Here is a 12,189-nt window from a genome sequence, read left to right as displayed (position 1 = left end):
TTAATGTATTAATATTTCTTCTTATTTTTAGGATAACTTTCTAATATATAGTAATTTTAGGGGTGAATTCTTTTATATTTGTTGAGTAATTTTTAATATATTTAATCATATTAAAAGAATTAAAGTATTTTTTAATTTTATTTTCATATTTTACTTAAATAAAATAAAAATATTTAATTATTGTTTTTAATAACAAATTTTTGAGATTATTTAGTTATTTATAATATTAACTATTAAGCAAATATATTCATGTCCTTATTCGTAATTTGATACTTAAAAGCGCTTTTTGAAAAGCTTGGCCAAACATAAATTATTGCTCAAAAGTATTTTTCAGAGTGACTAGCCAATCACAAACTGCTTATCTCCAAAAGTGATTTTGGAAAAAGTACTTTTTAAAATAAGTTGATTTTTCCAGCTTGGCCGTACAAGCTATTAGATTGCAAAATTTATTCTACTTTTTAGTTAGGGGTATTTTTGTCTAAAACATTTTTCGTGTCAAATGAGTGACTAAATAGTAAATACAAATAGTTTTTTAAATACTAGCTACTCTAATAGCAAGAGTAAAAAAGTGGCTATTTTTCAATTTCTTCCCTCTACCCAATAACAGGAAAATCTCCTTGCCGGCCCAAAAAGTACAGGCCGGTAATACCCGACGATGTTTCACATTCTTCAATATTACACTCTTAATAGAAGTTCTCACACCGCCCATCGCCGCCACTACCACCGCCGATGATCTAGGGTTTCGACAACCCCGGATCATTCTCCAATATGGACGAAAAAGGCGGCACAATGACAAACCCTAAGACAATACAAGAACTAGCAGTGGAAGGGCAAAAGCATTTAGAAGACACAATAGAAGCAGCACATCAAATTCTCTCCGCCATGAACGACGAGCTTTGTAACCCTACACTCTGGTCTACTACAACAAATACTGCTACTACTGCTAACGCCGTTATGAATAACGGTAACGGACATCAGCATTCAGTAAACGGGGACGTTTCGTCAGATAATTCTTCATCTTCTTCTGCATCGGCTCAACAACACTCGGAGATTGGTGGCGGTGCACTTGATGAGTCTCGTTTACGTTATAAGTTATCGGTTGCTTCATTGCGTTCTGTTCTTACGGCGATTTCTAATTCTCAGAAGGTAATTTTACAAATAGAAATGCTTATTGTTGTGTTTTGTGTGTTTGTGTTGTAATTGTTGTTTTGTCGGATTAAGATAGTGATCGAAGTAAAGTTTGTTTGATATAATCCTGAATTAACTATCGCGCGATTGCACACTAGTTGGGTTCAGCTGTATGAAGCTTTTGCTAGTTAGGGTCCATTAGGCGAATAGTATAATCAGTTATGTCAATGAATGAGGAGCTGGTAGTAAAAAAGAGTGTAAAATGCTCCAAGGCTTTGGTTCAATGCTAGCGGTAGCCTGGGCCGGAGCTAGCTCTTCGGCTATGGGTTCGGCTGAACCCACAAGTTTGAATATGTAAAAATTAGTAATTAGTTTAGAACCCAGTAAATTAAAAGGACTCTAATATCGAACCCGTAAGTTTCCTATTCTGGCTCCGCCTCTAGAGGTAGTACAGTGTCGGATGCGTGGTAGGTTCAGTAGAGTATTTCTAGTGTTACAACAACAACAACAAAGTCAGTGTAATCCCACTAGTAGGGTATGCGGAGGGTATAATGTATGCAGACTTTACTTCCTAACTGAAGAAGGTAGAGAGACTGTTTTCGGAAGACCCTCGGCTCAGGAAAGATAGAGAGGAAGGAGTAACGGCAAACAACAACACCAGCAAACCAAACAGAAAACCGAAGTGAAAGAAATAATAAGCAATAACAGAAATCTAACAGTAAGAAAATACAAGACTAGCATTGAGGAATGCATTAAAACTACTGGAACGAGCAAGGACAACGCTCGGCTACCTAGCCTACTACCTTAATTTATGACCTCTACACCTTCCTATCCAGGGCTATGTTCTCGGTAAACTGGAGAATTTTCATATCTTGCATGTTCACCTCTCCCCAATACTTCTTCGGCCTACCTCTACCTCTCCTTAGGCCCTTCAAGACCAACCTCCATACCTCTGCTATGAAATGAAGTGGGGCCATTTGGAGTCAATGAATGCGAGGATTCTCGTACTCGAGTGTCAACTAGCTTGAGGTTGAAGCATAGCAGTCTGTTGGATACTTCGAGTTTTGATTAGGAATGCAAAAAAAGATTTAACGTAATATAGTTATCCTAGAAATTTTGTCCATTGTGGATATTGTTGAAAAGAAAAGTATCATCCAGTGTGAACGGCAGAAAATATTTGGAAAATGACATTGTATAACCGCTCTAAAATAATAGCATATATATATATATACACACACACACACATATACATAAATATACAAATTTTATACACTTTTGCGGCTGTCAGATATAAATAGTTTCGGCCGCGGGCTACAAGTGATATTTGTCCAAAAATATTATCTAGCGGTAGTGGAAAGTTCTATCAAGTTTGCCTTTTTTTATGGGGGTGGGGGGAGAAGAAAGGTGAATGTTTTGGCAAAGGAATTTAGTGATATTGATCTGGGAGTGGTTATATCTGTTGTTACAATATGCCTTTACAACATGAACAACATTTGTACATGTCTATTTTGTATTTTGATATTCTTATCATTTATAAGACATGAGGATAAGCATTTCTTGAGTTAAGAATATAGATTCACTTCTTTTATTATACATTATCATTAGCTGACAAAGCTCAACTGCGCTGCTTACAATTTGTATGATTTGTCTTGTTTCCTGGGGTTTGTGGGTGGTTTGGCGGGGGAGGGGGGGGGATTCGACTATGTTTTCCAGGTTGTGCTCGTTCCTACTGTCTGAACACTCATGATGAGTAAGTACTTATACTAAGATAAACTACTACACTTTTTTCCTTTTCAGGAAAGAATGAGCACCATAATTACATTTTAGCTCCTTGGATTTGATATATGGATTGCCTTACATTTGTGCATTTGGAGACTCTGGTTGAAGGGTTTAGAATTTTGTAAGCTGCTTCTATTTGTTTGTTTGACAAATAGATCACTGACATCACTTGCCTTTTGGTCACTCAACATATGTGCCACTACACATTAGTTGAGTTTACTAAGTTCTTTTAAGAACATAATACTTCTGAACTTCTATATTTGCTCCATTGTAACTGCAAAGTTGTCCAAGTCCCCTTCGTATTCTGTCTCATGGTTTACATGTTATAGTTGCTTGTATGTTCTGGAAAGTTGTTCACTTGTTGTGTGATGCTTCACACTCTTCACTGAATATGTTAGCTAGGCAAAAGCGTTGGAAGCTGCTTCTGCCAGTGGTTCATTATCTGCTGCAGATCAATCTGAAATTGAGCAGCTGGAGGATCGCGCTTCTACATTAAAAAAGGTATGGACAACGTATAGAATTTTGAGGTCTTGGAATTTCTCTGAGATTGTTGTTGGTTTTGGGGTGCATGGTGGGTGGAGGTTGCGGAAAGCAATGTGTATGCGAACATTAGGACCCTGATTGGTTTGGGTATTTGCATTTCCATTAAAACAAGATTGAGATATGCTGCATGTTACCTTTCCATCGCGGACGTCCCTAGATGTCTCACTGTACAAACTTTGACAAGTCTCGCTATGTCTCACCAGCTCAAGTCCGAACAATGTGACTTTTTATGTCATGAATTTTGTAAAATTTGTAATCCTCTTTTATTGCTTTTTGTTTCCGCCTTGTGGCAGTGAAAAGTCTTCACTGGAACATAAGGAGTTTTACTTGACTGCATGTGTATATATTATCTCGTGGTACAAGAAGAAAACAAGTTGCTAATCTGGTCAAGAGTAAGCATATTATATTGTTCTGTGCATTGCAGGAACTTGTAGACAAGAACAAACATCTCAAGCTTCTGATTGATCAGTTTCGAGATCTTCTTTCTGACCTATCAACATGGCAAAGTCCCTGTTCTACATGACTCTGATGCTATAACTTCAAGCAGATAGTTAAACAAGAGAGATGTTGGATGACAAAAGAACAGCGTTCAACTCTAGGAAACTGTTTTTTGTTGTACAGAGGTTACTACGTGATCCAAATACTTGGTTATTGCCAAACACCTGTTATTCTATGCAACTTAATGTTGCTCGCGGTGCTACTATTCTCTCTGTTTAGATGCTTGGGCTGAGATGTGTAAGCATGCATACCTGAGGGAAGAGGGAAAGGAACAACAGGAAAAGGAGAATGATTTTGATCTCACTTGTTATGCGCTTATTTATTTTCGTGTACACTATAATTTTCCCCTAAGTCAAGTGAAATAGTTTAAACTTAAATAGAGTTCAACATGGAGTGAATCGATCTCAAAGCTATGCATGTATGCTTTCTTGAATGAGGAAACTGAAAAATGTTTAATTAGTAGCATTCCTGTAAAGCTTCCTTGATGAGGTCTCAACAGCAAAAATAATGTTGGAGACAATTTCCAGGCTGCTCATTTCACACTTGAAGATTGACATAAAGATCACTATTTATGTCACATAGTGGTACTGAAATGATGAGCATCCGGCTGCTTGTAAGCAGTTGTATATTGCATTGGGTATGTTCTGTATTCTCTTCTCCATATTCTCAATTAAGGGCATATTCTGAGTATAGAATTTTAGCCTATTCATTTCACTACCAATTCTATCAACAACCATGCTTTGAGTTTCACTCACATTATATCCATTTTCAGCATACTCCCTCTCTTCCTTTAACTTGTCATGTTTATTAAAATTAAAATAGTTGTTTTCAAATTTTATCATTTAAATAATCAAGAAAGAATATTTATTTCTAACTTTACCCTTAATAGTAGTTCTAGAATTAAAAGGTACGTGATAGAATTCACTTATTTATTGAAAATACATAATGTGGTTAAAGATTAATTAAAATAATTAATAAAGGTAGATTACTCAAATTACTCTTATTTATATTTTCTTAAACAACGTATAAAAAATAACAATGGGGAATAAAGGGAGTAATTCATATATGTCGGCTGAGTTGGTTCGGTAAGTGGTTTCTCACACGGGAGACCTGAGATCGATTCTCCTTACCTGTAGCCTCCTCAGTCAAAGCTCGTCGCACCGGGCTTACCTAGAGGAGTTTACATTAGTGAACACCGTACGTGGTAACGGCCATAGGTTTTCCTAGAAATTCTCCATAATTCATATATGTTCACTGGACAAATCAGTCCGCCCACGTGGCAGTTCTTTAATCAATTTTTTCAACCTTAGAAACAACATAAAAAGAAACAACATGAAAAGTCAATTAAAAGTACAAGCTATAGAACATGTAAAAAAGAAGCTTCTCATAAAAATCTCAGTTACATAAATCTTAGTTTTGCCACTAATCACCTGTAGTTAGTATCAAGAATAGATAATGTGAATAAAAACTAAGTGTTAAACAACAAAGTCCAGCCATCTATTGGCTAATTACACAAATTAAACAGTGAAATTAGACTAACAATTCTGGTCTTCAGCATCAGGAGGAATCACAACAATAGCCAGCCATCGATTTGAATCTTTTCTAAACGACCACAATTGCACCACCATATTAACCTTCAAATTACTCCTCTCACAAACTGAAATCCAGTCATTCAATAACACATAACATGAACTCGAATTCATTGTCCACTTAGCCAAATGAATACTGCTTTCTTCAAGTGAAGGCTCAATGAGATTGAACTTGATTTTCGACTTTTTATTACAATAATCATCTTTTGTTTCCAATATCTCCTTCTCTTCTGGTGTCAAGAACTCCTCATTTATCACTTGCCTTGCTGGTATTGACAAACGCATGTGTTTTTTGCTTAAATCAGTAGTATAAAGAGGCTTTTCAATCACTAAAGAAACTTCAGATATTGGAACCCCCATTTCTTGAATCTTGTTCTTCAACTCCACTGGCAAAATAGCTTCTGATTTAACTCTCTTTGTACTAGTCATGAGCCTCTTTTTTGGCTTTTCTTTAAAAGCCATTTTTATCTTCTTATTTTCCCTTTTAATCACATGTTCATTTCTCAACGTAGACTTTCTTTTGCTTCTTTTATCCCTAGGAACAAGGTAATAATAATGATCAATAGCATCTACACAAACATTTGGATTTTTCAAAAAAGCTTCGTGTTGTTGGATATAATATTGAATCAACTCTTCACGTTTTCGCCTCTTCAATTCTTCCTCCATTTTTTCTTCTTCTAATTCTCCTATAGAAATAGTACTGCTACTACTACTTTCACCCCTTGATGATAAACATTGTGTAACACAAGACTCAAATTTTGACGTCCCATAATCACAAATACCAAAAGTATTACTTTCTTGAGCCATCCCAAGAGAAACAAAGAATAATTATATGAATCTTGATATATATATATATATATGTATATGATCACACGTAAAAAAGAAAAGAGTATTTTCCAAGAACTTCTGATGAATTGATTCTCTGTTGTATTTGCAGGTTTCAACAGAGACGTATATATAGACTAATAGGAAATCTTGATTCTTGTCCCAGTTCTAACAGGAGTAGGGGAGTTTGAAATTATTTCTTTTAAGAAATAAAATATGTAATTCAAATCATTATTAGGGTTTTTATTAATGACATCTTTTTGACCATTTGTTGTCAGCATATTACCTGTTATTAATCACATAAATTTTATTTTATACTAGGTTCTTTAAGAATTTGATTTTATAAATAAAACTAAGCTGACTTCATTCTTTTGTTTTTATACTAGTTCTTTCCTTTTGTTCACGTAAATCTAATTGAATCAATATTTTTACAACTTTAGCTTTGTAAAGTTTTTTCTTTCAAGGTCTCGATAGATTTGTTTCAAGCTAACTAGATAGCGACACACTCCATATTAAAGTTAACTGGGAGAAATTGTGCAAGTTGGAATAATTTCAGATAGTCAATTAGATAAAAACTTTACTATTTTTCAGAAGTATCTATATTGATTATAGAATAATGTTAACGTGCCTCAGTTGAAAGAAATTTTTTAATTAATAAAATATTGCAATTAAGATCAACAATGTCTAAAGAAAAAAATTTAATTAAATAAAATTGCTATATTATCAATTAAAAAAAAATTATAAAAATTTGGCAACTTAGCATCTAAAAAGTCTAGGAGAATAAACTCTAAATAAAACTCATCAATATCTATAGTCTATACTGTTGTAAGACAACAAAACTTGAATACAAAATGTTTATCCTTCAAACAGTAAATCGTTATTGAAAGCAATACAAGATCCGACCAAACAAGAATATTATAGAGAAGTTTGACTATATATGAATAAAAAAAATTCTTCGTAATATTTATATCAAGAAGAAACGATTTAACTTTAAAAGTCACAAATTTAAGGTGAAAATATGATCAAAGTGATAAAATTTTATGTACGTGACAAAGTCTTAGATTACTTGATTTGGTAAATATATGAGTTGTAGAAGGGTTAAGTTTTTTCACTAAACCAACCTTATTTGAAAGATTAACCTAAATAGCCGTCCACCTAATCATTTAAATTATAAATTAATCAGCATTATATAACATATGTATAATATTTATATACACACGCGCGCACACACACTAATACCAACTATATTAAAAGTATGAAACCCCTTAGCAAAATATTATTTGCCTTTTTAGGATTAAAAGGACTAACTAGAAAGAATTTAGGAACTAAAGTATTGGTTGTAATATATGATGACAAATTGTCAGATTTAAAGAAATATATAATAAGCTTAACGGAAGTACATAACAAATAATGGAGGAATATTCTATATAAGCCCAGACTTTATGATAAACCTGACGGAATTTGGAAAAAGTATTAAAATAGGGATACAGACTAAAGGATATGAAGAAATGAAAAATAAAAATAATTTATTAATATGTTTAGGATTCATAGGAAAAATGGCAACTAATAGTAATACGAAATTTAAATACACACACACACTAATCCTAACTATACTAAAAGCATAAAACCCCTTAGCAAAATATCGTTCGCCTTTTTATCTTTTAAAAATAAATTCACATTGGACAACATTGTAATTTTATTATTTACCTAATATTTAGGACTTTGAAATCAACTATAATTTTATCTATTAAATCTTCTCTTATTTATACCATATAACAATCTCTAATATTTAGGAACTTATTCACCTAGGATATTGTTTATCCATAAAACGGTACAGTTGAATTTATAATATGATTTACAGACAAGCGAATCGATTTGATCCCATAATAATAAATAAATTAAATAAAATGCAAGACTTAACGTTGAAATCGAGATAAGATAGCAAACAACTTGGTTCCGGGAGCAGGGCTTCCAAAGAAAACAATAAGAATATTGAAAGACAAAAAATAAAGTATTATAGAGCTTAGAATAATGTGTAGCATAAGTTTGTCAGAATGACTAACTGTTTGAGCTCACTATTTATAGTTGCACCTAGGAAACAAGGTCCTAGGATCAAGTCCCTCTTAAATGACAATTATGGAGGACATTGATGAATATATAACGACATGCTATGAATGCCAAAATTCTCTGTAACAGATTGTGTATTTAATACTGAGGAATATTCTTCATTGAGTGTCATCGGGTGGCAAATATTTGTTTGTCCTCGTTATCAATGTTTTCTTCGGGGTTTGCCCGATGCTAACCGAAGCTGCTATCCTCGATCTTGGCTTCCACTTGCTTTATCTTCCGTCTGTCTCTGGTTTCATATGTCGCTCTATTATTAGAGTATTTAATATAAACTGATTTTACCCTATACAGATATTCTCTCTGCTTTCTGGTGGAACATCTTTGTGTCATCGGAAAGTTGGTGAAGATTTCTTTCTTGGCGGAAAATTTTCTGACGCTTGATTAGACGCACGTATCTCTGTATTTAATACCGGGGGACACGTGTCACCCCACGATTTAGCAATATTTTTTTCGGTTCTCTAGGTAATCATGGCCATGATTTTAGCCGCCAATTTCTTTACTTATACGCCCCATTCTTCTTCTTTTACACTTCACAGTTCTACAAACTCTCTCAACTTCTTTGCATTGAACTCTTTATTGGTTTCAATCTTCTTTAATTTTCTTCTTCAAAGAACTCTTATTACTTTCTGCTAATCATGGCTTCTTCTTTCAAGAACTTAGGTTCTCTCAAAGAAAACACCGTTAATGCTGACCCCTCTACCGAAGACTCAACACAACCAAGGACTTCAAAGCGAAGTTTCCTTCTACAAGTTCTCGTACATGGGCTGTTGGCATATATGATAAGTGTGGATTTTAACCACTTATTAGTACTTTCTCGCTTTAATTTTAGTCAGAAATTTCTGTTTCCAAAACTAATGAAATTGTGCTAATTGCAGGAATATTGGAAAATTGGACTTGAATGAAGAAATTTAATTCAAAAAGGAGTGTTCTGACTCATAAGGTAAGAAGGAGCGCAGCAGGACAAAAGTGAGGTCCGCAAAAGAAAATGCGGACCGCAAAATTCTCTATGCGTCTGCAGAACTGATGTTGATTCTTAGACGATAATTGAAGTGAAGTGCGGATCGCACACAATTTGTGCGGCCACAAAACATAGCCGCATTGATAAGAATTCAAAAAGTTCAGAGAGTTTTCAAAACAACCAAGTATGAAGCCTTTCCAAGAGTGCAGTCGCAGAAGGAAAAGTGCGGTCGTAAAAGTAGAAATACGGCCCAGAAAAAATTGTGCAACCGCCAAAGCCTTCAACCTGCAGAGCCAAGTGAAGTGCGGACCGCACATAGAATTGTGCGACCGCCGATTTTCCAGAAGGGTATTTTTGTCAGCGAATTTTGGGCCACTATATATAGACGAGAATTACTTGTTTAGGTCAAGTTTGGTAGTTTGTTGAGCTGTAGCCATTGTAGTTTACCACTTTTGATAATTTGTGATCAATTTGGGTTAAAAACACATTAGTTTATCATTTTAATTTGCTATTATAGCTTTGATTAGTATTGTTTTCTTATTTTCTTCCATTTCTACTATGAGTAGCTAGATATTTTCTAGGGTTGTGACCCAAATCTAGTGTGTAAACCTTATGGGTAATTAATCTTATACTTGTTTATGATTGGGTATTTATTATTTAGCCTTGTTCATGCTTTAATTTTAGAATTAATGATTGCAAAAATTGATTCATGCCTTTTTGACTTGGTCTTTACTTGAGAAATATGGACCTAGTCTAGGAAAACTTGGCTAACAAGAAATTAGGCTAGTTAAGATTTTGACTAGCTTAATTAAAGTGTTTAAACTAGAGATAGGGAAAACCCGACTTGAGCTCATATCAACTATTTGGCTTGACACCCATTTGGGCTTGAGAAAGTCAAATTGAGAAAATCATTCTATGACCGAGAGGTATTGAGTGGGTAACATAAAGTTGACAGCTATAAAATACCCCGATCACTAAAATAAGTGTTAACGTAATTAATACATTAGGCTAACACCTAGGTGAAGGTTACATCCCTAGGTTTTTTACCAATTTGAAAACAACCAAAAACAATGAATCAATCTCTAGTTTCATTTCTCTAGTTAATCACTGTTAGTAAAGATTGTAGAAGTAATTTGCAAAACCATCTTGTTTGGGAGTGGATCAATTTTTGGTGCTGTTGCCGGGGAGTTATAAGGGTGTTAGCTATATATTTGAGTGTATTTTTGGAATATCTTCTTTCCCTTCCGTGTTACTAACTTGTTTAAGAAATTATAGGTATAAACATGACGAATAATGAGCTCGAAAATATGCCTTTGGGGGACTTGTATGGTGATGAGGAACAACTCGATGAGGTACCTCAAGTACCACAAGCTAATCAGCGAGGCCGGGTACCACAAGACAACATTCTCATTCCACCCCAACCTCCACCACATCCAGCACAAGAGTCAGAACATCGGATATTGCTCAACGAATGTTATGCGAGTGCAATAGTCCTTCCCCGTATTAGGACGGGCAATTTTCAGATCACCAATGTGATGCTCACTTTACTTGAGAAACGGGGATTCTTCATTGGTGCACGAACCCATAATGCTTACAAACATTCGAAGGGTCTTATGGATACATGGTGGGGGAGCAAGAAAACTAAAGTTTCTGAGGATGCATTAAGGCTAAGGCTTTTTCCCTTCTCTCTACGAGAGAAAGTTTTAGATTGGTTGGAACGTTTGTCAAACCATTCAATACACTTTTGGGATGAGTTGGCGACCAAGTTCATTGCTAAATATTTCTCTCCCGGGAATATGGCTACACTTCGGGATGAGACCTTCACATTCAAACAAGAACTGAATGAGCCACTATAGAAAATTTGGGAGCGCTATAGAATAATGGTTAAGGAATGTCCCAATAATGATATGATGGAAAATATGTTGCTATAAACCTTTTATCATGGGATTAACAAAACCAAACAATGTGTAGTGACTCAACTAGTCGGTGTAAACTTCATGACTATGCCTTATGCGGAGGCGTGTGTCATTCCAGATGAGATGGTGGAGACGTCATCATCATGGAAATCCCGAGCCAATGTCCCACAATGTGATCCGAATATGATCTACCTCCACAAAGATTTCAAGACCATGGGCAAGCCATTGCCAAATTGACCACAACCATGACTCAACTAGCAAATGCCCAACTCAATCAAGTGCAAGCTCCTAAGTAAGTTCATGCTATGGAGGGAGTTAATGTTTTGGTGAATAAGAAGATGACCAAGAGTCCACAAATGCAAACCCGAGTGGAGAACTATGTGCAAGATGATGGAGGTTTTGATCAAGATGATTCTTATAATGAGCAAGAGGAGGAAGTGCAATATGTGAATAATTTTCAAGGGCAAAGAAACAACTTCCAAGGCCCAAATCAACAACAATTGCGACCACAATATAACCATGGTAGTTAGAGTTCTAACAATCAAGGGAATTGGCATAGTAATAACAATCAAGGAAATTGGAGTGGAAACAATCAAGGATATTGGGGAGGCAAAAATCAAGGTGGTTTGGGAAACAATCAATGCAACCGGGGGTCGGGTTTTCTAAAGCCCCTGATGTATCAACAACCGAGCAACCCACCTCCTTATCCTTCCCATGGTTAAAGTTCTTCAAATAATGAGATGGGACGTATTGAGAATAAGTTCAAGCAAATGATGGAAACAAATGCTGATTCGAATGCCCAATTTGCCTCACACAACACATTAAT

The 12,189-nt window shown here is 35.1% G+C and overlaps 1 protein-coding gene across 1 annotated transcript; it reads left to right on the top strand.

The window, feature by feature from the left end:
• Positions 1 to 569: 569 nt before the first annotated feature.
• Positions 570 to 4,577, top strand: LOC107785835 (mediator of RNA polymerase II transcription subunit 30). Its single transcript, XM_016607223.2, has 3 exons — positions 570 to 1,146; positions 3,310 to 3,408; positions 3,875 to 4,577. The coding sequence occupies exons 1-3, from the start codon at positions 769 to 771 to the stop codon at positions 3,971 to 3,973; spliced, it is 576 nt and encodes a 191-aa protein (XP_016462709.1). The 5' UTR covers positions 570 to 768; the 3' UTR covers positions 3,974 to 4,577.
• Positions 4,578 to 12,189: the final 7,612 nt, after the last annotated feature.

The sequence above is a fragment of the Nicotiana tabacum genome, chromosome 15, assembly GCF_000715075.1.
Source record: "Nicotiana tabacum cultivar K326 chromosome 15, ASM71507v2, whole genome shotgun sequence".
In the NCBI taxonomy this organism is placed as follows: Eukaryota; Viridiplantae; Streptophyta; class Magnoliopsida; order Solanales; family Solanaceae; genus Nicotiana; species Nicotiana tabacum.
The sequence above is the reverse complement of the archived record's forward strand: the minus strand, read 5'-3'. Positions and strand labels throughout refer to the sequence as shown.